The 27738-nt window shown below is 33.5% G+C and overlaps 1 protein-coding gene across 2 annotated transcripts; it reads right to left on the bottom strand.

Moving 5' to 3' along the window:
- Window positions 1–18200: 18200 nt before the first annotated feature.
- Window positions 18201–25966, bottom strand: LOC130798990 (protein IQ-DOMAIN 32-like). 2 transcript variants are annotated; one of them, XM_057662087.1, is made up of 6 exons: window positions 25639–25966; window positions 22051–22602; window positions 21798–21953; window positions 20986–21057; window positions 19272–20886; window positions 18201–18546 (listed from the first exon to the last, which is right to left on the bottom strand). In XM_057662087.1, the coding sequence occupies exons 1-6, from the start codon at window positions 25738–25740 to the stop codon at window positions 18533–18535; spliced, it is 2511 nt and encodes an 836-aa protein (XP_057518070.1). In that variant the 5' UTR covers window positions 25741–25966; the 3' UTR covers window positions 18201–18532. The 2 variants fall into 2 exon arrangements, with proteins under 2 accessions (XP_057518070.1, XP_057518069.1); XM_057662086.1 differs by having other exon boundaries at window positions 18201–18503; window positions 25639–25965.
- Between the last annotated feature and the right edge of the window lie 1772 nt (window positions 25967–27738).

Here is a 27738-nt window from a genome sequence, read left to right as displayed (position 1 = left end):
GTTAGGAGTGCGACCGGATTCTGGTTGCCAGCACCACCTTCTATTGCCAATTGATTTTTGATGGTCAGCTCCGCTAATTTCAGACGAGAACGACAAATCTCAAAGGATGGGAGTGGCTCTTGATTTTGTATAAAATCAACCGTGCCGGAGTAAGCCTCGGGAAGACCACCAGTGAGCTTAAGAACGAGGCGGCTATTGGGAATAGGAGCATCAACTTCAGCTAGTCGGTCAGCGAGGGACTTTATGTGAGTGCTGTAGGTATCAATGGAGGAGAAATTTTCGAAAGTGTGGTCCGTCAATTCATCTTCAAGATGAGCAGCTCTGGATGCTTTGTTATCTTGGAACATGGACTTGAGACGAGACCACGCACCTTGTACCGTGTCATCCTTGAGTAGAATAGCAAGAAGGAGGTTATTGGATATGGTTCCATATATCCATTGATGAATCGCAACATCAAGACGCCTCCAAAGCGATAAATCGGCAGCCTTTGATGTCTCACAGGCAGCGACCTCCACGGGATCCGTGGGAGGTATGATGTGTTCATAAACATCATGAAACCTAACAAGAACCTTAAACAGAGCAGCCCAAGAATGATACATTTCGGTTTCGTTGTCCAATTCAACGAGAACGAGAGACTTGAAATTGGAGACCGTTAAAAGCATGATGGAATTTAGGAGGAGTAGACATGATTGTAGCAGCGGAAGAAATAAGAGGGCTGTGTGTTTGAGTGTTTAGGGAAGAGGAAGCCAAGATCGATTTAATCTGATACCATGAAAGAACTTGAATGCGTGCCTTTCCCATTCATTAGAGTCAACTGTGTATACAGTAAGTATGGTGAGATATTACTACTGGAAAAGGAAGTTATATTTCCATGCAGTATTAGCCATGATTGTAGAAGTTATTCATGAGCTAATTATATATAAAATATTTTTCTAACAAAATAACAATATTACAAATATACATTTTAACAAATAATGGCCAGAGAATATAAGTTATAATATTCTCTAACAATTTGAAAAGAAAAATTAGAACTTTACTGTATGAAATCTTAAAAGCTCAATATCACAAAATTATATAGGTGTACAAAATATATCCGATGATCCAACCTTGTAACCAAACTCGACTTGACCCGACTTTAAAATGAATTTAATATTATGTTGAAATCAATATGAACACCATAAGTTATTTTAAACCGATCTAAAATACGTGATACATAATTGATCCATTGACCCGTATGAACACTGATACAAAATTATGTACCAATACCGCCATTGTTATATGATGTACTTCTTAGTCCTTCTACGATAGTAGCAAAGAGAAATTTGATGTCTTTTAAGAAAAGTGTAGATGTATGTTACAATAAATGAAATTAGAGAACAAATTGTGTGGATGAATTAAAATACCGTTAAAAGGTATAAATAAGATAAAAAAACGATAAATTATTGTCTAAAAATAAAAATAATGCAAAATAAAAAATTTTATGCTAGCTAAGAGAAACGAAGAGAGTAAGTCCATCCCAGCTTTTGTCGGACATATTAAGGGACTTGGGGCTTGGGGTGCGAAGACCCCATTTAAATAATAAATTATATTGAAAATTTAGATAAAAATTCATAAAGAGCAATTGTTGATTATATCAAGTAAAATATGTTTTGGCCCCTCTAATTTTTTATTTTAGTACATTACTAGATAGTGCGTATATTAAATTTTTAACATATTTGTATAAATTAGGAAATTAAAATTTTAAGAAATAAATTTTACATTATAGTTATATTTCATTTTACTCTAAACAGTTGTATACATTACGTATATTGTATCATTTTTGCATCGTGCGCACAGGTGATTGTGAAAATTTAATTCACGACAAATAAAAATCACAACAAAAGTTAAAAAATTTATTATACATTTAATATAATTTATGAGTTTTTTATTTTGAATAAAAGAGCAAATGGTTCGTATTTGGAGTATAAAATATGAATTTATGGGTTTTTTAATAAAAAATAACATATTAATTTTTGCTAACAAAAATAACTATTACATTAATTTATATTAAATATTACTACTATTAATAACACACTTTAAAATCAAATATTATAACATAGAAATATGTAAAATTATTTTATAATATTTTAAACTAAAAATATATTTTTTTCTCATAAAAAATATAAGTGACTTATATGAAGATAGTCACAACATAAATCATATTAGAATTAAACGTCACATTTAAGTATTCAAGAGTATAAATGACAAAAACAAATCCTAATAAAAGGATATTATGTTTTAACCATCTCAAAATATTCAATACAGTAAATAATACTCCTTTAACAAGTAAAATTGAATTTTTTTTTTAAATAATTGGAATTAAAAAAATATAATAAATATTTTTAATACATTAAATTATATGACCTATAAAGTAAAAAAATAATCAATATGAATTATTATGCTCAAAATTCGAAAATAGTAAAGTCAAAGATAGTCATAAAACAATGGTATCATCATTGCATTTTAGAGGGAAAATTTTTAATGAAAAAGTGACATGTAAGCAATTTTTAGAAATGATGATGTTAGCAGTGTTTTGTTTTAGTAATAATTATAGATTATAATCAATTTCAATGAACCCAATAATTGAAATCATCTTAGGTGATCACAACATACTTAAAACTATGTGATGAATTGGATTATGCCAAATTGCCAATATTGCAAAGCCAAATAAGGAATAAATACCATGATGAGAAGAAAATTTGAAATCATCTGGTCAATAAATATCAAAATCTTTGTTCGCTGTTACTAACAGCGAAGAAGACTTTGACTTTTATTGACCAAGTCTTTGTTCGATATTAATAACAGCGAACAATTCGAGCTACATACACAAACAACCTCTTTCTTCCCCATTTCCCCCAAATCTGAAAACCCTAACAGTTTAAAAAAATTCGACTTCCTCCTTCCAAAATTCCTCCATTTAAAATTCTTCAAGCCTTGAATTCATCCCTTCCTCTTCCATTTAAACACTACTAAAGTGTTCTTGCTTACGCTTGGATTTCTTTAAGGTAAGAATTTCTTTTATTTATATGTTTATTTTCAAAATTTAGGGTTTTTTAAAATTTTCTTTAATTCAAATGCAAGTTCTATATTTGCAAATCACTACTTCTTTAGGTCATCTTTCACCTACTAAGGTACTTTATAATTGATTTATTACTTATTTATGTATTTTCTTTACGTTTGGTTGTTGATGTCGAATGTCGTTGTTAATTTCTTTAAATTTTATGTTTATGTTAAATAAACTTGATTTGTCATAATGTCTTACTTGATTCAAGTATTTTCCATTTCTTTTGTTAAATGTACTTGATGATGATGTTAGTTTTGTATGTTTTCTTGTAGAAGTGGCATCATATCTTGTAGTCGTGGTACTGTACTATGTTTTTGAAATGGTTCAATTCAATCAAGTAATAGGATTGTTGAGAATGTTGGGGGTAGAAATAAACTATTTGTATGCAACTTGAACATGAATTTGATTGAGTTTAACCTTCTTATATGTTTTAAGATTGGAATTAACTTGATAACAAGTATCGTAATATATGTTTTAAATACGGCATGAGTGGACAATTCTTAGCCTATCCCATTAAGGATGATGAGAAATTAAAGGCTATATGGGAGCATTCAAAGTCAACCCCTAGCCCCCTCTTTAGAGTTATATGTAAAGGAGGTACCCTTTAGGAATCAAGTGGTGAATGTAGCTTTTAATCCTTCTCCTACGCTTATGCCTATGTTAGCTCAAGAAACTCAAAATCCTTTATTCCTTTCTCATCTTGTACTTCTTGTGAATCCCCTCCAATTATAGCCATTGTACTTGACTTTACTTGATGTGCCTTAGGATCACATAGAGGGATACAGTTGGGGTTCCGCTGCCCTGGGTTGCCTATATAGGAGGTTATGCCGTTCTGCTCAAAAGAACAACGTCAAGGAGATTATGTAACCCCTAGTTATTCTACAAGTAACCCTTAACTCTTATTATTTCTATGTTTCTTGATATATTCAAAAATTATTTCATTAGTTATGTTTATATTTCACAGATATGGCCTTGGAAGAACATTCTCATTGCCCAACCAATAAGGAATGTTAGTCGTGGTGCCTTTGTTCCACATCTCCTTCCCCCACCTGAGCTCCTGTTTGGATTGATATGAAGCCTTTTGAGACGCAACCGACTGACACTAGATCTGGTAACTACTTAACTTTTAACATAATAATTATATGCATCAGCATATTTTATTAATTAATTATCATGTTGTAGTTCTTTGGGACCCTTACCCCGCCCGGGCTACGCTGCCTCAGCACTCGGAGATACATACACGTGTGTGGAGGGCCACTAGTGGAAAAAATCGTATTTGCTGCTTATTATTTGCTGCGGTTTTTGTATATACGCAGCAATAAATAGAAAAAAGATTAAGAAAAAAAAACCATTAATTGCTGCGGTTTTAGGGTGTGACCGTAGCACATACTTAGTAGCACACTTAATTGCTACGGTTTTACAATTGACCGCAACAAATAGCTCTTTCAATTGCTGCATTTTTTCAACTGACCGCAGCAAATATTCTTTTGCTTTTCTCAATTGCTGCGGTTTTCTTCCTTGCCCGCAGCATTTGCTTCTTCTCAAACCCGCCATTTTATAACGTTAAAACATATGCATTCTGTTTCATTGTTCATAATACGACTGTTGCACTACTCTTTCAAAACATATACATACTGCGGTTATTTCTTGTCTTCAATCCCTCTTCTTCATCATCTTTGTTCTTGTTCTTCTTCATCATTCTTGCTCTTCTTATTGCTCTTCTTAAACCCACGAAACATACATACTGTACACATTTTTGTTGCTCTTCTTAAACCCACGAAAAACCCACGAAATTTGGGCTTAGTCGTTCTTGCTCTTCTTCAAGGTATAATTTTTTAAAGCTTAGTTCTCAAACCCATTATTGTTCAAGCTTCATGAATTGTGTAAGTTTTAGGGCGCTTAGTTTTTTTTATACTAATTTGTTTTTCATTGTATAGGTTATACACTAACTTACCAAAACCCACGAAAATTCAAGGTATTTTTTTCATTTTAATTTTGTAAAGTAGGTTTAAATTTGTCATACTTTATATATGAATGTGTATGTTGTTGTTTTTAAGTTTTAAATTTATCATATATATCATGTTTTGTTATATTTTTACGTAATTTCTTCATTTTATTTATGAATGTGTATGTAGTTGTGGTTTTTAAGTTTTAAATTTATCATAATTTTTTTTATAGTTTGTAAATTAGGTTTAATTACGTTTGTTTATGGTTAAATGAATGAGTTGTTGATATGAATGTTAATTAGTAGTCTAAGTTTATGAATGTGATTTTATTTATATTTTTTTTATATGTTGTTAATATATATATGAATATTAATTATGGTTATAACAATAAACATCATTTGGACAGTTTAAAAAACGTTGTTTTATTATTTGGGTTAATTAGGGTTAAATGAATGATTATTACTTAATTTTGTGGTTAGTTAGAGTTCGTTAAGTATATATGTTAAAAGTTGTGTATTAATTTTATTTTGAATTAATTAATCACACTAATTAGGATGACAAAAGATCGTTCTTGGATGTATAGAAGCATTGAATCGTCAGAATTTATTGATGGCGCATTAGAATTTTGTAGTATTGCGGTTGAACATCAAGTTAGGACGGGGGGAGATGGTTTTTATTGCCCATGTGTCACTTGTGGCAATGTATCAAAGGTAGATAGTGTTGATATCCTTAGGGAGCACATACTTCGACGTGGGTTTAGGCCTCAATATCATGTTTGGGTTTGACATGGTGAGAAGGGAGTTTACAAAGAGAAAAGTGTTGTTGAGGACATCAATAATGTGGCCGATGTCAATGAGGATGTAGTAGATCATGTTTCGGATGAGGATGAAAAGAACGTCCTCGTGTTTTTGACTTGTTGACAAAGGCTTCTCAAAAGCCTTTATACCCTGGATGTACAAAGTTCACCAAACTAACAGCAGTGTTGACAATTTTCAACATTAAGTCAAAGTTCAATTGGAGTGACGCTAGTTTCACAATGTTATTAGAAGCGTTAGGTGAGATGCTTCCTGAGGGAAATGAACTTCTAAAGTCGACATATTATGCCAAAAAGCTCATGTGTCCTTTCGGCTTAAAGTACCAGAAGATTCATGCGTGTCCGAATGATTGCGTGTTGTAACGGAATGAAAACGAGAACTTAGAAAAGAGTGTCCTAGATGTGGGTTATCGCGCTACAAGCGTAAAGGGGCTCAGGATGCTACCCCAGCTAAGGTATTGTGGTATCTTCCAATAATACCTAGATTCAAGTGTGTTTTCTATAAAGAAAGATGCGTTAAATTTGAAGTGGCATGTAGATAGGGTGAAGAAAGGTACTTGCTCACACATCCATCTGATTCTCCGGAGTGGAAGAGTATTGATAGGTTGCATAAGACTTTTAGGGATGAGGTTCGTAATTTAAGGCTCGGACTGTGTACGGATGGAATGAACCCATTCGGCAATCTTATTTCTCAACATAGTACTTGGCTGGTACTTTTAGTGGTCTATAATTTGCCACCTTGGTTGTGTATGAAGCGTAAGTACATTATGATTTCGCTTCTTATCTCGGGTCCTAAACAACCTGGCAATGACATAGATGTATATCTTGCACCTCTCGTTGAGGATTTGAGAAAGATGTGGGATGAAGGCGTTTCAGTGTTTGATGCATATGCTAATGAGGAGTTCACCTTGCGTGCAATGCTTTTATGCACCGTTGATGATTTTCCGGCATATGGAAACTTATCGGGGTATAAGAACAAAGGGAAGAAAGCATGCCCAATATGTATCGATGACATGGAATCCACGTGGATTCCTAAGTGCAAACACGTATTCATGTACCATCGAAAGTTCCTCCCACGAACCAATCTTTTGGAAAAAAAACAGGGCAAGTGCAACGGGGTGAAGACCGAATATGGAAAAAAGAATCAATCTTTTGGAAGCTTCCATATTGGAGAGATCTATAGGTTAGGCATTGTCTTGACGTTATGCATATAGAGAAAAATGTATGCGATGCCATACTCGGGACTCTCATGAACATTCCGGGTAAGACAAAGAAAGTTAGGACCATGCGAGATTGGTTTGAATGTAAGGGTCTTCGTCTGGAGTTGTGGGCAAATGTTAAGGTGAGTAAGAAAAGAAATAGAGCTGATGAAGTTGGTGGCAGTAAGAAAAAATGAGTAATGACAAAGTTTATTTGCCTCCAGCTTGCTACACATTGTCCAAAGTAGAGAAGGGGACATTTTGTGAGTGTTTGTATGGCATTAAGGTTCCGTCTGGGTACTCATCCAACATGAAGAGATTTATGAGCCTAAATGGTGAGCTGAAGTTGGGAAGCATGAAATCTCACGATGGCCATGTAATGATGCAAGTGTTCTTACCAATTGCAATCCGTGGAATACTGCCAAAACATGTGAGATATGCTATTACCGAGCTATGTTCGTTCTTCAACACAATTTGTAGTAAAGTTCTTGATCCCTTTAAACTTGATGCACTTCAACTCAACGTGATTGTAACTTTATGCAAGTATGAGATGTATTTTCCACCTTCTTTCTTTGACATAATGGTTCATCTTATTGTCCATCTCGTTCGTGAGATCAAGCTTTTGGGTCCAATTTTTTTAAGGTGGTGTTATGCTTTTGAAAGACACATGGGTGTTTTACAAAAATGGTGAGGAATCCAGCACAACCCTTGGGGAGTATGATTCAAGGCACTGTGAGCAATGAGATTAGTAACTTTATAGCCGAGTATTTGGCCATGGCAAAGCCTATTGGACTTCCCACCTCTAGACATGAAGGAAGGCTTGAGGGAAAAGGAACAATTGGCTCCAAATCGGTCACACCTCCTCGAGACAGCCTTCTACAAGCATACTTGTATGTGTTGCATCATATTCCGGAAGTTCATCCTTTTTAGAGTGAGCATTTTGATATATTGTGCGCAAAACATCCTTCTAAAGGGATAGGGCATTGATGCAGTTGCATAACAAGACGTTTATTAATTGGTTTCATAATCGAGTAATATGCAAAGAACTCAAGGGTGTATCCAAAATTGTTAAGTGGTTAGCTTTTGGTCCGCGTGATGATGTCAACAAATATGAGGGTTACGATGTCAATGGATTCACATTTTGGACTGAGGGTCAAGACAAGAAGTCATCTTATCTACAGAATAGTGGGGTTTCTATTTTGGCGTCATCTACATTTTACGCGAGTGCGAAGAATCAAGCGCCGGTTGATGCTAAATTGGTATACTACGGGCGGGTACATGAAATATGGGAGCTTGACTACTCTACTTTCAATATTGGTCTTTTCAAATGTAAGGGGATAGATAATAATCGACGATGCATAAAAAATGACTACCCTTGTGGATTCACTCTTGTAGACTTAGCTCGTTTGCGTGATAGTGAGGAGCCATTCATACTAGCCACACAAGCCAAGCAAGTATTCTACATTGTAGACTCGTCTGATAAAAAGTGGTCTATTTTTGTACCGGGAAAACAAAGCATCCTTGGTATAGGTGATGTTGAGGATGAGGATGAATATGAAGCTTTTGAAGACTCCCCTCCCTTTATCAATCCAAAATCAGTGGATCAAGATGATGTAGATGATGTAGATGTTGGTTATATGCGTGTAGATCACACGGAAGGAATACATTTGAATTAAGTGATTCACAAGGTATGAATTGTAAGATTTTTAAAGTTTTTTTGGCACTTTCGCGCATAAAGTAGCTCAAACTTGGTTTGTTTTGCATGAAACTTTGCACCCAACACTATTTGTTTTATATTATTGTGTTGAACGTATTAGAATTGTAAATCATAATCATATTCTTAATATTACTTAGCTTGTATTCTAATATATTTCTATTCATACTCTTTCAGGTACTGATATACAATGCATCTATTCAGAGACGAAATTGTCCCCGAGATTGAGACCTCAAATAATGAGCATCGTAGTTACGACAGTGAAGAGGACCAAATTGTGAGATACGAGCGTATGGCTGAAGACGCTCCACCAATTGACAATGATTTTGAGACTGAAGACGCCCCACCAATGGATGCTGCCACTACCAGTAAGAAGAGAAAAGGGCGAGGTCCTACGAAAAACCTCAAAGTCACAGAACCCATGCATTTGGAATACAATGCATTGGGTCAACCTTGCGAAAAATAGCATAGGCAATATGGAAAGCAAGTGAGCCTATGTATCCGCAAGATTTCCATATTGCACGCATGGAACGAGGTTCCAGATGGTTTGAAGAATTCTCTATGGAATGATATTGTGGTAAGCAACTTTACTATTTTTATTCATTTAGTTTCATTTTAAAATTAATTTAATTGACAGTAATAAATATAACTTTTTTTTTGTAGAATCTTTTCCACATCGAGAGCGATGAGGAGAAGAAGAATGTGTTTCTTTCAGCTGTTGCTGAAAGATTCAGACATTTCAAATCCAAGCTAGTAACTAGCTGGATTACGAAGAGGCGTGCCCGTACGACCAAAAAGGTCAAAATGGGAAACGAAGGTGGAGAACGAGTACCTTCGAAGATGCCCTACGAAATATGGGGTCACATATCGATGAGGGATTGGGAGGCCTTTGTTGCCAAAAGAACAACTCCCATAGAAGTTGTAAGTATTTCATATAATATTATAGTTTTTTATTTGAATTGATTCAGTCATTAAAATAATATATGACATTCGATTTCTATTGATTAATTAGGAAAAGCGTGGTAAAGCTTCTGATTTAGCAAGCAAAAGGAAGTTTTACCATCGCTTGGGCCAAAAAACGTACGATGAGGTCCGAAAAGAGTGGGCGGATGTGGGTTTATACCCTAATCAAAGTTCATCCACGCCCTCATCTACGACTACCTCCGCATCCGTGAATACTCCTGCTAGAGATCGGGTGCGAGATTGGTATTACGGGCTTCATTCCCGAGATGCAAGTGGTAAATTTACCATTAATGATCGGGGAACGAAGAAGGTTGCTGATGCTGTGGTGAGTTTTGAAATTATTAAGTATATTCTTGATTTGTTTTGTATTCTTTGACTTTGATTTACTTATACTAATTGTTATATATGTCACTTTTATTTGAACAGATGGGCTGGAAGGAAAAAGAAGCTACGAGGGAGTTCACCCCAAGAGGCAATGTTGACGCATTACATATGGTCTTAGGGAAAGACCACAGTGGGCGGGTAGTCGGAAAAGGAGGCGTCTACGTGGGGTTACAGAAGGCATTCGGCAAAGAGTGTGTTGCTACTCAATCCCGAACGACATTGCGGGATGAAGTAGCAACCCTCCGAGCAGAAATTACGAAGGACGTTCTCGCCAAACTGGCCGTCGTGTTGCAGAAGATGGGAGCACCCATTGTTGACTTGGCAAACCTGATTGTCGAGGATCAGGAAAGTCAACATGGGGATCCTAATGCTTTGGTCGAGCCAACACCCGAGCCCATTACCCCCGTAGCACCCCAGCCCGTTACTTTCCCTGAAGGGGATAACCCCCCACCGGAGACCATAAACTCCGTTGCTCAAAATTCGGAGCCAACTCTGGAGCCAGTGCTACAGGTACATAGTTTTTAAATATATAAGCACTTATTAATTTAAATTGAAACGCGTTTTAATATTTTATTATAATGCTTATTATACTAAACGATACAATTTTTAGGAGGCGACTCCTTGTTTTCTTTTGCTGCCTTAGTTAGGTGTTGCTAGTGATGGCGACTTAACTGAGGTTGCATATGGTGTGGCCCAGCCAACCAAAGAGGGCCAAACAGTGCATTCAATGCCTGTTACAAGTGGCCACATCAGTGTGACCGTAGAAACTATTCTAAAGGAATTTGAAGATTTCTCACTCTCGGTTCCAATGCCAGAATGGAGCCCTGAGAAACTATCAGACCGCCTAGGTAGTTTCGTCACATGGCCATATGCTTGGGTTCGATTCACTAACATGGTAAGAATCATTTGTACCTTATTTATTTTTATTTTTTTAATTGCATGCTTACACTAATTTAATTGTATAAATTAAAATAGCAAAAGAGTCCAAAGGGATCTTGGAGAGAGATCGGTTCCTCAGTAAAGGTGTCAGCTGGGTCAAAGTCGATGCCAAGCACTCCAATTTTGACTGATGCGGAGCTAAAAGATCTCTCTCAAGATTGCAAATGGCTGCACACTTGTGCATCTCGCATAAGTGAGGAGGACCCAATCATTCTAAACCTGCAGAAGAACCAATTCTGCTTTATAGAGAGCCCATTTGTAATTATTGGTCCTAGTGACATTGGGCAATTTTTGAGAGGAGAGATGCTGAACGTAGCTCTTTTCCATGTCTACATGAGGTGATGTTCATTATCTTACAAGTTAGGCATTGTTGTTTAATTGTTTTATTAACCGAATTACTAACAAAATTTTCTTATTCGTGAGTTTAGTGCGGCTTACGAGGAGCTAAATTTTTGCGAACCTCCAATAAAAATTGGATGGTTTTGTCCTAAGTTGATTTCGGGTACTAAATGTGTAAATGTTTCTAATGACGTCAAAGCATACATTGAGACTGCTTTGGCTAATTCCCTTGCATCTAAACACACGTTCATTCTGGCTCCATATGTGGAAGAGTAAGTTTTATTTTTGAAATTGAACTTATCTTTTGATTTTTAAAGTCACCTAATCTCTAATTTGTTGATTTTAAATTTGCGTTTGTAATTTGCATTGGATACTTTTGGTCATATGTCCTTGAACAAACATTGTGCACGTCTTCGACTCATTAAAAAACCTCAAAACCCGCCTCGCAACACAAAATTCAAGCGTTGTTGAATGCGTACGTAATATTAATTATTTTATCAATTTGATTTAATTAAGTGTTATATATATATATATATATATATATATATATATATATATATATATATATATATATATATATATATATATATATATATATATATATTTATATATATATATATATATATATATATATATATATATATATATATATATATATGTATATGTATATATATATATGTATATGTATATATATATATATATGTATATATATATATATATATATATATATATATATATATATATATATATATATATATATATATATATATATATATATACATATATATATATATATATATATGTATATATATATATATATATATGTATATATATATATATATATATATATATATATATATATATATATATATATATATATATATATATATATGTATATATATATATATATATATATATATATATATATATATATATATATGTATATATATATATATGTATATATATATATATATATGTATATATATATATATATATATATATATATATATATATATATATGTATATATATATATATATATATATATATATATATATATATATATATATGTATATATATATATATATATGTATATATATATATATATGTATATATATATATATATATATATATATATATATATATATATATATATATATATATGTATATATATATATATATATATGTATATATATATATATATATATATATATGTATATATATATATATATATATATATATATATATATATATATATATATATATATATATATATATATATATATATATATATGTATATATATATATGTATATATATATATATATATATATATATATATATATATATATATATATATATATATATATATATATATATATATATATATATATGTATATATATATATATATATATATATATATGTATATATATATATATATATGTATATATATATATATATATATATATATATATATATATATATATGTATATATATATATATATATATATATATATGTATATATATATATATATATATATATATATATATATATATATATATATATATATATATATATATATATATATATATATATATATATATATGTATATATATATATATGTATATATATATATATATATATATATATATATATATATATATATATATATATATGTATATATATATGTATATATATATGTATATATATATATATATATATATATATATATATATATATATATATATATATATATATATATATATATATATATATATGTATATATATATGTATATATATATATATGTATATATATATATGTATATATATATGTATATATATATATATGTATATATATATATATATATATATATATATATATATATATATATATATATATATATATATATATATATATATATATATATATATATATATATATATATATGTATAGTATTATTTTTCTCATGCGTTTCAGCACAATGAGCTGTGTGCACCACATTAATGGTTCTTTTGCTTTCATGGCTTTGTCCATGTATGGAGATCACGTTTTCCATGGTTGTTTTGCTCCAGGTATCCTTGGTTAAGGCTCAAACCACGCGGCAAGGAAGGCTGGTAAGCGGCTAGGGTGCTGTCCTCAACTGCCCTCTTTTGTTGTTTCTTGTTTTTGTATTGTTAGCTCAAACTTGGTTTGTTTTGCACGAAACTTGGCACACAACACTATTTCGTATATATTATTTTGTTGAAGTGGTTAGAATTGTAAATCATAGTCATATGTTAGAAATTACGTGTTAAGTTGCGATTTTATACGTTTTTAAGCGTTCTTGCCACTTTTGCGCATAAAGTAGCTCAAACTTGGTTTGATTTGCACGAAGCTTGGTACACAATATTATTTGGTATATATTATTGTGTTGAAGTGGTTAGAATTGAAAATTATTGTCATATGCTAGAAATTACGTGTTAAGTTGCGATTTTATGTGTTTTTAAGCGTTTTTGGCACTTTTGCGCATAGAGTAGTTCAAACTTGGTTTGATTTGCACGAAACTTGGCACACAACACTATTTTGTATATATTATTGTGTTGAAGTGGTTAGAATTCAAAATCACAGTCATATGCTAGAAATTACGTGTTAAGTTGCGATTTTATGCGTTTTTAAGCGTTTTTGGCACTTTTGCGCATAAAGTAGCTCAAACTTGGTTTTATTTGCACGAAACTTGGCACACAACACTATTTGGTATATATTATTGTGTTGAAGTGGTTAGAATCAAAAATCACAGTCATATGCTAGAAATTACGTGTTAAGTTGCGATTTTATGCGTTTTTAAGCTTTTTTGGCACTTTTGCGCATAATGTAGCTCAAACTTGGTTTGTTTTGCACGAAACTTGGCACACAACACTATTTGGTATATATTATAGTTTTGAAGTTGTTGGAATTGTAAATCATAGTCATATGCTAGAAATTATGTGTTAAGTTGCGATTATAAGGGTTATTAAGCGTTTTTAGCACTTTTGCGTATAAAGTGAAAGTTCTTATTAATCACAAAACTGAATCCATATATATGAGAGACAACCTCTATTTATAGGTTTCTAGCTATCTATTGGTTATAAACATCACGTTCTATACAATATGGCTCATAAAGCAAAAATGAAAAACCAAAACACTTGGGCACTGATCAGCACTGATCAGTGAGTGGCCCATCTTGCGCTCGTATCCTAGTGAGCTTTCTGCACCACATTCATGGTTCTTGGGCTTTGATGGCTTGATCCATGGATGGAGATCATGTTTCCATGGTTGTTTGGCTCCAGGTATCCTTGGTTAAGGCTCAAACCACGCGGCAAGGTAGGTTGGTCAGCGGGTAGGCTGCTGTCCTTAACTGCCCTATTTTGTTGTTTCTTGGTTTGGTATTGTTAGCTCAAACTTGGTTTGTTTTGCACGAAACTTGGCACACAACACTATTTGGTATATATTATTGTTTTGAAGTCGTTAGAAATGTAAATCATAGTCATATGCTAGAAGTTACGTGTTAAGTTGCGATTTTATGCGTTTTTAAGCGTTTTTGCCACTTTTGCGCATAAAGTCGCTCAAACTTGGTTTGATTTGCACGAAACTTGGCACACAACATTATTTGTTATATAATATTGTGTTGAAGTGGTTAGAATTGAAAATCATTGTCATATGCTAGAAATTACGTGTTAAGTTGTGATTTTATGCGTTTTTAAGCGTTTTTGCCACTTTTGCGCATAAAGTAGCTCAAACTTGGTTTGATTTGCACGAAACTTGGCAAACAACACTATTTGGTATATATTATTGTATTGAAGTGGTTAGATCTGAAAATCATAGTCATATGCTAGAAATTATGTGTTAAGTTGCGATTTTATGCGTTTTTAAGCGTTTTTGGCACTTTTGCGCATAAAGTAACTCAAACTTGGTTTGTTTTGCACGAAACTTGGCACACAACACTATTTGGTATATATTATTGTGTTGAAGTGTTTAGAATTGAAAATCATAGTCATATGCTAGAAATTACGTGTTAAGTTGCGATTTTAAGGGTTTTTAAGCGTTTTTGGCACTTTTGCGCATAAAGTAGCTCAAACTTGGTTTGTTTTGCACGAAACTTGGAACACAACACTATTTGGTATTTATTATTGTGTTGAAGTGGTTAGAATTGAAAATCATAGTCATATGCTAGAAATTACGTGTTAACTTGCGATTTTATGCGTTTTTAAGCTTTTTTGGCACTAACATCTATTTTTCTCTTAGTGCTTTCAACAACCTTCTACTTCCGTTGATTGCAGCTAATACACGCTGAAGTACATGGACGATATTATAAAATCCGTGAAGGAGTTTAAAGTCCAAAATATAGATGCCATAAGTATTTGTTACGTTCTTAAATTAGTGTTACTGGTAAAATCTAATGTTTATTAATCTTTTAGTTTTATATTATATTATAGGTTTTATATGACATTCCGAGGGAAACACGCCCTCTGAGAAGTGGAGAGATGCGCGAATTAAAAGACAAAACCGCAGAAAACTATGGCTAAAAAACCGTAGAAAATAAGGTTTTTTCCACTAGTGGGCTTCTGTGTCACTTATATGCTTCGACATAGTGAAGTTCATCTTCTTGAGCGCGTAATGCGCTAATATGGGATGGTATAGGGAATCCCACCACCTTGCGACACTGAGTTCAATCTGGATTTCACGTCGCGTAAAGGTCAGGCTGCCAAGGACTGGAGTAAGATCAATGGGCGACACATTACCCGTTGGGGTCACAAGATGGAGCTTATAGAACAAGGTGCGCCCATTGATGCTATTGGTATCATTGCTGCTTCACAGTATGCTACTACCGCACCGACGATGACCCAATATATGCATGTATTCTTCCATATTGTTTAATTTAACCTGAACTTTCATAATATAAAATTATTTAAGTTACAATTCATTGCAGACACAGGCACAAGGTGTGGAAGCTGTAATTCGCTCTAGCCATGAGCACCTGTGCGAGAGATTACTCGAGGCATACTCCTAAGGACGCAGTTCCAATAATTCATTCCCGAAGTAGCTGAGCCAGCACATCCATCTACGCATATTACTTGGGACTTGCAAAGTTCGTCTCTTCCTCCTGACGTTCATTTGGAGGAGATTGACATGACGTACCCCCACGATGGAGCAAGTCCTCACAGGATGTGTGACCATCCCAGTTTTATTCACTTTTTCTCCCTGATCGTCATATGACCGCCTCTTACTATCGTAAGAGACGCAGTAGACCTTCACAGTTAGATATAGCGGAGGAGGGTTATGAGCATTGGGTTTGTGTATAGTTGTACATATTATTGTATATATTGAACATTTGGAGAATAGTGACGTTTGTATAGATTTTGTTATATATGTATATATATTTATTATGTTTATTATGAATTGAATTTGATTGCTCGAAGTTTTTGGCGATGAATTATTCCGCCTTCAATCATGGCTTGTAGGCTTTGTTTATATTAGAATAGTGTACTTTAAATAAATCAAACAACGTATTGACTAATATAGGAAAAATGCTGCCGAAAATTCGACACAATTACATTAATAACGTAAATCACTACGATAACAAATACATAGTTTATTCATGAAATAGATCCATTACTACCTTATATTGCTTTATGAACTTTTTTAATATTCTCTTAGTCTCTTTGCTCCTAAGTGTCTTATCAATTGTTTCCCTTCTCAAGTTATGTATCACGTTTTTAAGCTCCTCGTTCTATTTATCAAGTTTAATAATAATAATAATAATAATAATAATAATAATAATATTAATAATAATGTCTTTTTACCATTGGGTGCCCTCTTTATCAACCCACCTAAAGTAGGTACATCCTAATCCTTCATCATAGACAAGTAGACAAGCAATATATTGACGACTAGGATCAAAGTCACTCCAATGACGACCATATTCAACTTCATGACCACAATGACAATGCTCTTCCATTGAGTGAAGGTTTGACATAACTAATAAAATAACATAACAACATCAATAAAAATTATATGCTATGTTTGGGAACAATAATTTCATTTGAAAATTTGAAATTGGCTCAAATCTATTGTTTGGCAAATCAAAAATTTTCAAATTATTTGAATCAAATTCCATCATTGCTTTCAAAGTAGTTAAAATTGAGGATTTGAAAATGACTACCCAAACCTTGTCATTCTCAAATTCTTCATTTATGATTTCATAATTAAAATTCATAATTTGAAATGAAATACTTGTTCCCAAACACTACATAAATAAATTTAATAACATTAAATATGAACATATGTTATAAGAAAATTACTTTTACATAACTTCAAATTGGTTTTGTTCCTACTTTGGTTAAAATTTAAATGTGATAAAATAAGGCATTTTGATGTGTATTTATAAAACTATTATTCACTATTACTAACAAGGAACAAAGTAACAGCTATTTTGAAAAATTACAGCGGCTAATCTTGAAGTAAAAACATAAGTTAAAATAAGTCATGTGGTAACAGGAACAAAAGAGACCTAGTAAAACCTTTCTTTATTGTTTGACTTGGATTCTCTTGGTTCACTGTTAGTAACAATGAACAAACATGTTAACTTTTTTTAACCAACATTGTTTTTTCGTTGTTACCAACAGCGAGCAGAACAAACCATAGGTTTGGGCGGTCATGCGTTTATTTTGGAAAATAAATTTTCTCCAAGCTAGTTTTGAGAATTTTTTATGCAATTGTGCTTATTTTCTTCAAAGTTTTCGATGAGGAATAGAAAAAATCATCAACATAGCAGAAAAAAAAAGTCATTCAAACATGCGCACACCTTAATATTTAAAATTCAGTTGATGAAAAAACAAAAAAAAACAATGATGAGATTATAATGTACATTAAAAAATTAAATACACTCTTTTACTATATTTCACAAACTAAACACACTTAATTGAATGATCAAATAGGCTCAAGTAGAAAGGCACAATAACTGTACAAGGCTTAGAGCACATCTCAAGCTATTTGCATATAGAACTTGATTACACGTTCTCGATGCATCGGTAAGAACTAGCAAGTATGGAATTTAGGAACATCTTTTCACCTTAGCCATTTTCTCTCTGCAAGGACGAATTACCCGGTAAACAAATCAGGCTCTTCGAACTGATATAACATGAAGTCGGAAGAAAAAGTATACAAAGACATTAGAGATACAAGTCGATGAGGAGAAATACTAGACAGGTAGCCGCAGATTATAAGTTAGTTCATAAATTATAGGGTGAAACAATCAATTGTGTTATTTCGAGAGAAATAATACACTTAAAGAAACCGAGAAAGTCTAAATAGTTGTGAACTTGTGAACTTTGGAGACACATGTATGCAATCTTGCTTGTAGAGATAGCAGAATAAGAACTTATGGCCCGTTTGGTTAGAGGTACTAAATGGTGGTAATGAAAATAATTTATAGTGTAAAATTTAATCAAAAGTTCCATATCATTCCCATGGTAATAAAACTTTGATCACAGAAAAGCTTTTTTATTTACAAATTTCCATTACCACCTAATACCACATCTCCTAATGGTAATGCATTGAAATAAATTTTATGATGAAAATGAGATAATCGAATTGGATAAGCATGACCATCAAAGTACAAATGAGATTTTACAACCAAAATTACAAATTTTTCATTCCCACTACCATCGTTTATTACCACCCATCAAACGGGCCGTTAAAGGTATTGGTATCCAGAATAAGAACTTAGAAGGCTGAAAATTGTCCTTGTTTTTATGCTTTCTTTACTACTATTCAATAACTTATCGAATAAGTTGGTAATTTGATGCAAAAAAATTCACAAATTATATCATAATTCTAATGGATTTTGAACATACCGTTAGAAGGATTGGAACAATTTCCTTTTGAACCCTGTGCCGATGGCGATGTAGTTTTCTTAGCATGAGGAGAGCCATGCCTCCCAGTTACACCAGGTAATGAATGCCTTTTCTTGGAGTAAACCTCTTTGTCATGGACATCTGGGCTTGATTTCGGGGAACTGGCCTTGGCTCTGGCAGATTCTGTGGCTTGCATATAGCTCGGAAGAGCATTACGATTACAGCTATCTCTGGGCTCCTGATCGGCACTTTCAGATATCGTAGAGGCAATGGAATACCTTATCTTTCCGCTTTTATGATCCTTCATCAAATTCTCAGTACTACTTCTTGCACCCGAGTCAGCATTTCGGTTAGATGGAGACTTTTGTTCTGCAGACGGAGAACTACGTTTTCTGTTGGACCCATGCTTATCAATCTTGTTCTTTTTACCTTTTGCTGATGCTAGACTGGAAGGTGTTCCTTGAGATTTAGTGACGGTCCTATGGCTTATAGGTGAGGCTTCAGGAGACGAATTGTATGCTTGACGATCTGCTTCCAATCCCTCATTAAATACATTTTCTCGATGTTTCTGATTCACAGCCACAGGTGAGTCCACATTGGTCACAGGACACTCCGGTGCAAAATCGGTCCGCAAATTAGGCTCCTTTGACTCAGCTTTGTGTTCCACTGGAGGGTTCAATTCACCTGGAACTGGATCAACAGATAAAACATCGATCCCATGAACTTCTTGCTGAGGTATATCAGTCACAGAGCTGCTCGATACACCAATGGCTTCACTATCTTGTTTCTCTTCAACACCCAAAACTTGAGCTTTTGACACAAGTTCTGCATCTTCATCATCCGATTTATCAGGTGAATCAAGAGTGGAAGAAATTGAGAGTTCAGTCCCACATTCAGATCCAGCCACAATAATTCGTGGGTCAGAAATTCCAGAAGTTTCCGTATCACCAGGTTTATTGGTTTTCTCGACACTATCTTTAAAGGATAGACATGGGTCTGACTCAACGAGGGAGTCAGCTCCGACATCAAGATGGGAAGAATGAGTTGCTCTCTCTGGGATTGCAGCTGAAGTTGAAGTTAGCTCTTCAAACTTTGACTGTGCAGCAATGAATGCCGGATTATTTGCCTTCCTTGATTTATAAATAAACTTCTTTCCTTCAACATTCAACTCTGATGTTGCCGACTGCTTTGGAGAAATTTCAGTTGTGATTGCCTCGGTTTTCGAAGAACCCACATCGTTGATATCCATTTCTTGCTCTTCTAGATGAGTTTGCTCGATCGTGTCTGTTGCAAAAGGAGTAGTTGACCAGGCATTAGTGGAGGTAATCTCATCACCGATGTGGTGTTCATCATTTTCCGTCAACTTTGCACCTTCCTTCACGCTTAACTTCAAATCAATTGACTCGGAAAAAACCACTGAGGGCAAGTCAGCATCTGTTTCACATGCAATTTTCTGATCCACGTCTTCAGTTTCTAGTTCCACACAAGGGTCTGAGATTTTAACAGTGTCAGACGTTGACACAGCCATCCATCTTGCCAACCAAGTCCAGGCTGAATTTGGCTTCATTGGGTCACATCCAATATTTAGAGATTTTGATTTTAACGTTGACTCTAACTGAAGAATAACAACAATCAGCCTCCATAAACCAAAACGGGAATTTTGAATTCAGAAGAGAAGGGTGGCTATGCTGTAGAAAAGCAGCAAGTAGTTTACCTGGCGTGCAAAACTATTTTGAAGCAGCTTCATAGTGGAAAAACGAGCATTATTTGGTTTATTTTTCAGGTCCTGAAGTAAAATCAAATAGATTAGCCATTAGATGTCTAAAAGACCCCAACAGCGTATGGAACTATGAATAAATTGAAAGCAACACAAGATGAGATGATTAAACATCGGGAAATAAAAAGGATAGGATGTACATAAAACTTAACACTGCATGAAGAATAAACTGGTCATACATATACAAGCTTAATGAAAATAATGCGAATGTAAGCTTCAACGTGAATGAAAATTTTAATTTATGAGCTCTCAAATGGTATGAAACTGTATTCTCCGTTCCATAGTTAAAAATAACAGCTAAATTGGGACCTCTTCCAATTTCCATCAAGATCAAACATTATCTGCCAACAAGTGTGTGCCTATTTAACAGTTATGCTAAGTAGAGAAAGTAATCGTCATATAGGTAAACAAATGACGATATGTTATAAGTAAAAATGACTTGCAATGAAAAAATTGCGAGCACCGGAAGCCGTATAATTGAAACTTTGCAAAAACACCTCTCAAAACTCCATGCCATATTGTTCATATTTGTTTATTTATCTTACATTACATATTTACTAAATTTGTATTTTAGAGAGCCTAAGGACCGGAGGAAGCTAGCATTCTAACACACGATTGGTTGAACACTGAGAAAGAAATACACAAGTTCTAAATATTTCAAATACATGCAAGGAACACCCCCTTCCCCCACATAACACTATGAAACGAAGGCAGTTCACACGCAATATAAGATTAGGTTAGTCCATTACCAAGGATATTGAACTTCCAGAATGAACAATGGCCTGAACTCTAACAATGGCCCTGATACAATGCAAAGTTTCAATCGCATTTCTTCGCACTAAATGTCCACGGATAACCGCTTGAAGTTTAACTGCACTCTTCAACTGCACAAATTTTCTTTGAGCCTGCCACATTCAAAGGGAACGAGTTACTAAGAAAAAGTGTGTTCGTTAAAGGTCAAAGGTACAGAAACAATATCAGTAGTCATAAATTAACAAGTACCAGGAAGCCCCTCATAGCTGTTTGAATAATAATGGCGATGGTTTCATCCATAATAACAGTGGCATCACGACCTTCTACTGAATCCCCCCTTAACTCAGAAATCTTAAGTTCAGCTGTGTCGATGCTTTTATCTTTTGAAATAAATGATTCATTAGCCATTCTTGAGTCAACTGATGTTTCATTGGTAATACTTTCTAAAGCAACCTCCTCCAGATTAACTTTTGATTTGGTACATGTGCAGTTTTCTGAAGTGACCATCACTACAGATGCGTTCGGTTCACTATGACTTTCAGTGAGGTCGACAGGTTTACTAATTTCTTCAACAGGTTTAAGAATTTCATCAACGGGTTTAGTAACTTCATCAACAGATTTACTAATCTCATCAATGGAGAAAGTAGACTTAATGGGAGCTTCGAATTCAATATTACCACCTTTTACGGTCTCTCTATCAGCAAAAGTGGCATTTTCTGAACTGACATTGTTGCCAAGCACTCGATGCCTTCCAGATTTTTTCCTGAAACTCCACCCGCGTTTATAATTTGATGTCTTATGCTGTAGGTTTAAGGCCAACATTAGGAAAAACACCAATCTGGACTCATATAGAAGGGAGTTGGGGAAGACAACAAAGAACTTGTGTCTAACCAGAGGTAATGGTATACATGTAACACATTGCCAAAGTCATAATTTGGGTCGATAACAAGAACCAAAACAAATTAGTGTGGGAAATAAACGGTAACAAAGATTATATTTTATTTGAATTTATCTAATACGAATCCACCACTAACAAAATCAGTTCCAATCTGTGTCACATGATTCGCTAATCACGTCGCGAATCACAAATCGGAAATAGCAAATTATGGTCGGTTTTAGGCTATTTTGAACCATTTAGAGCAAATCGCAAATTCGAAAGGCGAACTAACCAGCAAATCATGTTTCACTGGTTCTAATGAATATCTCTATTGACTCTATGTATACTCCACCATTCATCTTTATCTATTGTGATGTGCTCCAATAAAATAAGTTTCTTAGTCATTTTCCAGGACACTTGGAAGGAAAACAAATCACTTAAGACAATAAAATAAATAAAACTACCAATAAGACGGTGCACTCTTTCAAAGATCATATGATCAGAAATAACCCTAAAAAAGATGGAGGAGCTTAATCAAATTTAGTTGGTAATGTTTGGTAAAAAGTAGATAAGGATGGAGGAACTTAATCCCTAAAAATATTAATTTATTTAACATTTTAGTAATATATCTTATGCTACTATGCATAACAAAATATACTTTTTTGTTTTTACTACTCAAAATATACTTCCAAGACAAAATATGCCAAGCATAAATACTTGTCTATCAAACACTTCACTAGAATCATCATTCATTTATCTACTATTGTAAGTAAATATCTACTAATACAATATGCAATCTATTGCCAGCTATTAATATAATTTAATGTGGGACCTATTTAGTCTTCAACCCACTAGAACAACTTTAACAACCATTCAAGCTAAAAAGAGGAAAGGTAGTAGCAATTAGCAACATATTGTTCAATTTAGGAATAAGTATCATACTAATAGTTAAAATCTTGAGACATTCTTCCATTTTTTCTTTTCATATTTGACACTAAATCACTTTCTCCTATTTGCTAGAAAGCATAATTAAACCTTCAAATGCCGGGAATCTTCAATTCAATTACTCATCCACAACGATTTAAACGAGACTTCTCGGACTATGCCAGTCATGCTTTCAACCGGAAACACCTTTCCTATACACCGGTTTTTTCATTGATTTTGCAGCACTTACAAATTTTGTTTGTCGCAATCATTTGCAACACTTCTTATTTGGGATCATTTCTCCCTCTATCTCTCTTGGTTGCCCCCACCAATTCCCTTTTTGCCTCAATAGAGTAATCAGTTGCAAGTGTCAGATCACAAGGACGGAGTGCCATTATCTCGGCTCAGGCAATACATTTCATATAACAAGTTAAAAAGATATGCATAACAAACTAACAAAATAATGCTAAGATTAATCAAAGATTAATATCATGTATTAGATCCTCTTCATTAATTTCTCTCCATTACCATACTAAGATTTTAACACCTACTTCAGAATAAAAAAATGAAATCCCAAAATACCACTTATCTTTCTCCATCAAGTCATTTCAACCATTAGATTCGTTAATAGACTCTCCATTTCTATTAGGTAACGGAAAGAATCCTATCTCTTTTATCATTATATTTAAATGTATTTTAGATTTTATTTTTGGGCTACAAGAGATAAAGAATCATTGTCATTGCTAATGGAGGAAGTAACCTTCTACTTTCTTTCTTTTGGGGGGGACCATCCCAGCATCCCAGATGGCTAATTCCTAGTATCTCATTAAAAGGTCCACAACAACTATACTTTATTCAGAACTTCCCAAACAAGCAATTATGATCAAACAGGCATACCACCCACATCAAACTTATAAACACATAATAAGAAAGTACTAAGATCTATTTATAACAATAACTTGCCTGTACTTAATTGATCAAAGGCAAAATGATATACTCTCTCAACTCCATTAATCTAATGAGCTTAATTCCACCCATAGAGTAATAATAAGGCCGCATCACATCAGCGCGTTGTAAAGGTTTTCAAATAAAAGAACCGATATTTCCCGCTTTGTAAAAGTGTAAAAAAACAGTGCTTAGGACCGTATCAAAGGATATCATATGGTTTCGACCGATATTTAGCACTATGATAACCGCATCACTCCTCTGTCACCACGATCGCGACCGTTACACACTATATTCAACCATAAGATAGAATTATTGTTCTTGGAATGTCTCCAAGAATTAAAATTGTTTGAATTTCTCCAAATCAACCAAAACCCAGAAAGAAAAACCATGTTAATTAAGCAAATATTTTCAATCAGTGCAAATTTGAATCAAGAAGACAAAAGTAACCCTAAAGTTCTGAGCTTTAAAGCTTTGATCAATCAGATCCTACATGAACATAGCTGAATCAAGAGCTGAAAACATCATTGATCACATACTTAATACACCCCAAAACAGAAAGTTAGGGAAAAAGTGAAATTTACCACATTGGCAAATAGTAAAGCAACAGTAATTACTTTAATCAAGGCATTTCAAAATTAAACATCAACTATGAAGAAAAGGACCTCAACATCACTCCTAATTTACTCAAAAATGACAGTTTTAAACACTTCCCACACTAAATTCCAAAATCAATTTCTTTGCAATAAAATTAAAACCCAGATTATTATTAAAAATTAATAATAAGTTATAAAAAAACAGAAGAAAAAAAAGAATCCAACGAAGATTTAATTTTCCTAGAAACTTAAAAAAATTCTGGGCAACTTAATAAACAAATAAAAATCAAGAGATATTATTCTTTTTTGCAGTTATGTAAACAAAGCTTAATTCTTTTACTAAAAGCTGAGTAAGAAACAGGAAATTTTCTGGGAAGCTCAAAAAACTAAATAAAAATTTTGGGCAAGTTAGTAGACAGTAGTAAAAATCTAAACTTTAACAATGCATTATTGAAAAAGAACTCAAACCCCCAAAAAAAAGATTAATTGTTTTACCTGAGAAGAATGAATGTGATCATCATTTTCAGCAGAATCACTACCACAAACAATGATCTTTAAACAGGAAGAAGAAGAAGAAGAAGAGGAAGACCTTCCCATATTTTGTGAATGTGTATCTTTTTAGATTTTAGTTTCTCTCTCTAGAAATGGGTCAGAGTGAGAGTGAAGTCAGAGTGAAAGAAAGAAAAAAAAAAGTATATTTCTAATCTGAGTAAACAATATATTGTATTATTTATTGGGACATGAACCATAAGAGAGGGAGTCACTCACGAACGAACGAACGAACGAAGTCAGGTCTTAGGCAAGTACTTCGACTATTTTCCAACTTTTTAGTCTAATTGATGATCCTTATGGTGTGTTTGGTAGGAGGTAGGTATTAAAGAGTACTAATGGAATTATAAATTTTTAAATATTGATTTTTTATGATTAGTTTATGGAAAGGGATTAAAATTAAGATTGGATATGAGATAAAATCTTAATTTTTATGACTTTATTATCAAAGGGGGTTGGTATTAGATGGGTGGGAATTGGAGGGAAAATGTAAAACATTTATACTCTTGAAAATAGTAAATTTTACAAACTAAATATGAGACATTATAATCCTCAAATTATTCTCATTACCTGTAATAGTTCGAGTTAAAATGAACCGGATATTCACATTTAAATATGAATTTTGAGTTACACGTTGGACATTTAAATTAAATCGAATTCTAGGACCGACGACGTTCTAGTGATAAAGAAATAAATAAACGACAACAACAATGAATAAAGTCAGCGGAAGTCTTAAAAGTTTACAACTCGAGAACCTTCTAACCTCATCAAAACTAAATAACGTCTAATATCTAAAAGTACTTGCGAAAGAAAAATAAATTAAAGTTTTTTAAACATAAAACTCATAATAATATATAAACGCATATGATTGCTCAATTATCGGTTCTAATGTCCACCTCTCACTCTTTTAATTCCACCCGCAATCAACCTGCTAGTTGTCGAATGACAACATCATTGCATGTTCCAAAGAACACAAACCAGCACATGTTAGAGACTTCATACAATGCACAATATAGGTTACATACAAGCAATTTCATCCTAGCATACAAAGCTCCAGCAATTTTTTTATTGTGTCATATTCGACTTTCTATTTTCCCAACTCATGTCGTTGCTCGTTCCATTTTAATTCGGATCGCCATAGTGTTATCAAAGTTTGGAGGAACACACATAGAAGACCTAAATCCAAGGGAACCACCGACCAAGATGTTGCCCAACACTCAATGGGATCGTCAAGGTAAAGAGTATGCATACCCCCTTTGGTGACCGTAATGATCCACACTGTCATTGGCCGTAAGTAATATTAATCTCAACCCCATAAGAGTACCCAATTCCACAATAACAACCCATGCGGGTGATAATCACAAACATCCTTAAATTCCAAGTTAAACTCTTTTCAAATTATTTAGATGTCTAAACCTTAAGTGACATACAACATCACAGCATAAAATGAATACAACATTACTTAACATAACATATTACAAAAGTATAGTCTAAGCGTGTACCTTGATAGCACGACAAACAATTCAATACAAAATCACCACACGTGCGATATTTCAACCTCTTATGAATCACATATTAGTACGAGTTCACATATCGAATCCACACTATACCATAAAGACACCACTAAACTTCATAGTATTAAATGATTAATCCATAAAAACTAAATGCTCTTCAATTCCAAAAACAACAAGAAAATTTACAGTCCATTTCGGAAAGTTTACAATTTTCGAACAGAAAATCTGACTTCACCATTGCGTCCGGAAGGGATCAGTTACCATGGGCACCAAATTTCTTAATTTTTAACACTCGTTAACTAGTTTTAATTGATTTTAGCGTTTAACCGACTTTTAATTCACCTAGACCCACCCCAGCCCGTTTAACATTTGACATGACCCGCCCCACCCGGCCCATTTAAATTTTGACTCGATCCACCTAGACCTGACCCGTTGAACACATCTACTTGACACCCTTTTAATCAAAATAGTTAAATCAATCAAAATTGTACTAAGTTAATTGTCTCATTAATCCTAAATATCAATGCCCAAG

This window comes from Amaranthus tricolor, chromosome 13 (genome assembly GCF_026212465.1).
Source record: "Amaranthus tricolor cultivar Red isolate AtriRed21 chromosome 13, ASM2621246v1, whole genome shotgun sequence".
In the NCBI taxonomy this organism is placed as follows: Eukaryota; Viridiplantae; Streptophyta; class Magnoliopsida; order Caryophyllales; family Amaranthaceae; genus Amaranthus; species Amaranthus tricolor.
This window is presented reverse-complemented; position numbering and strand designations above follow the sequence as displayed.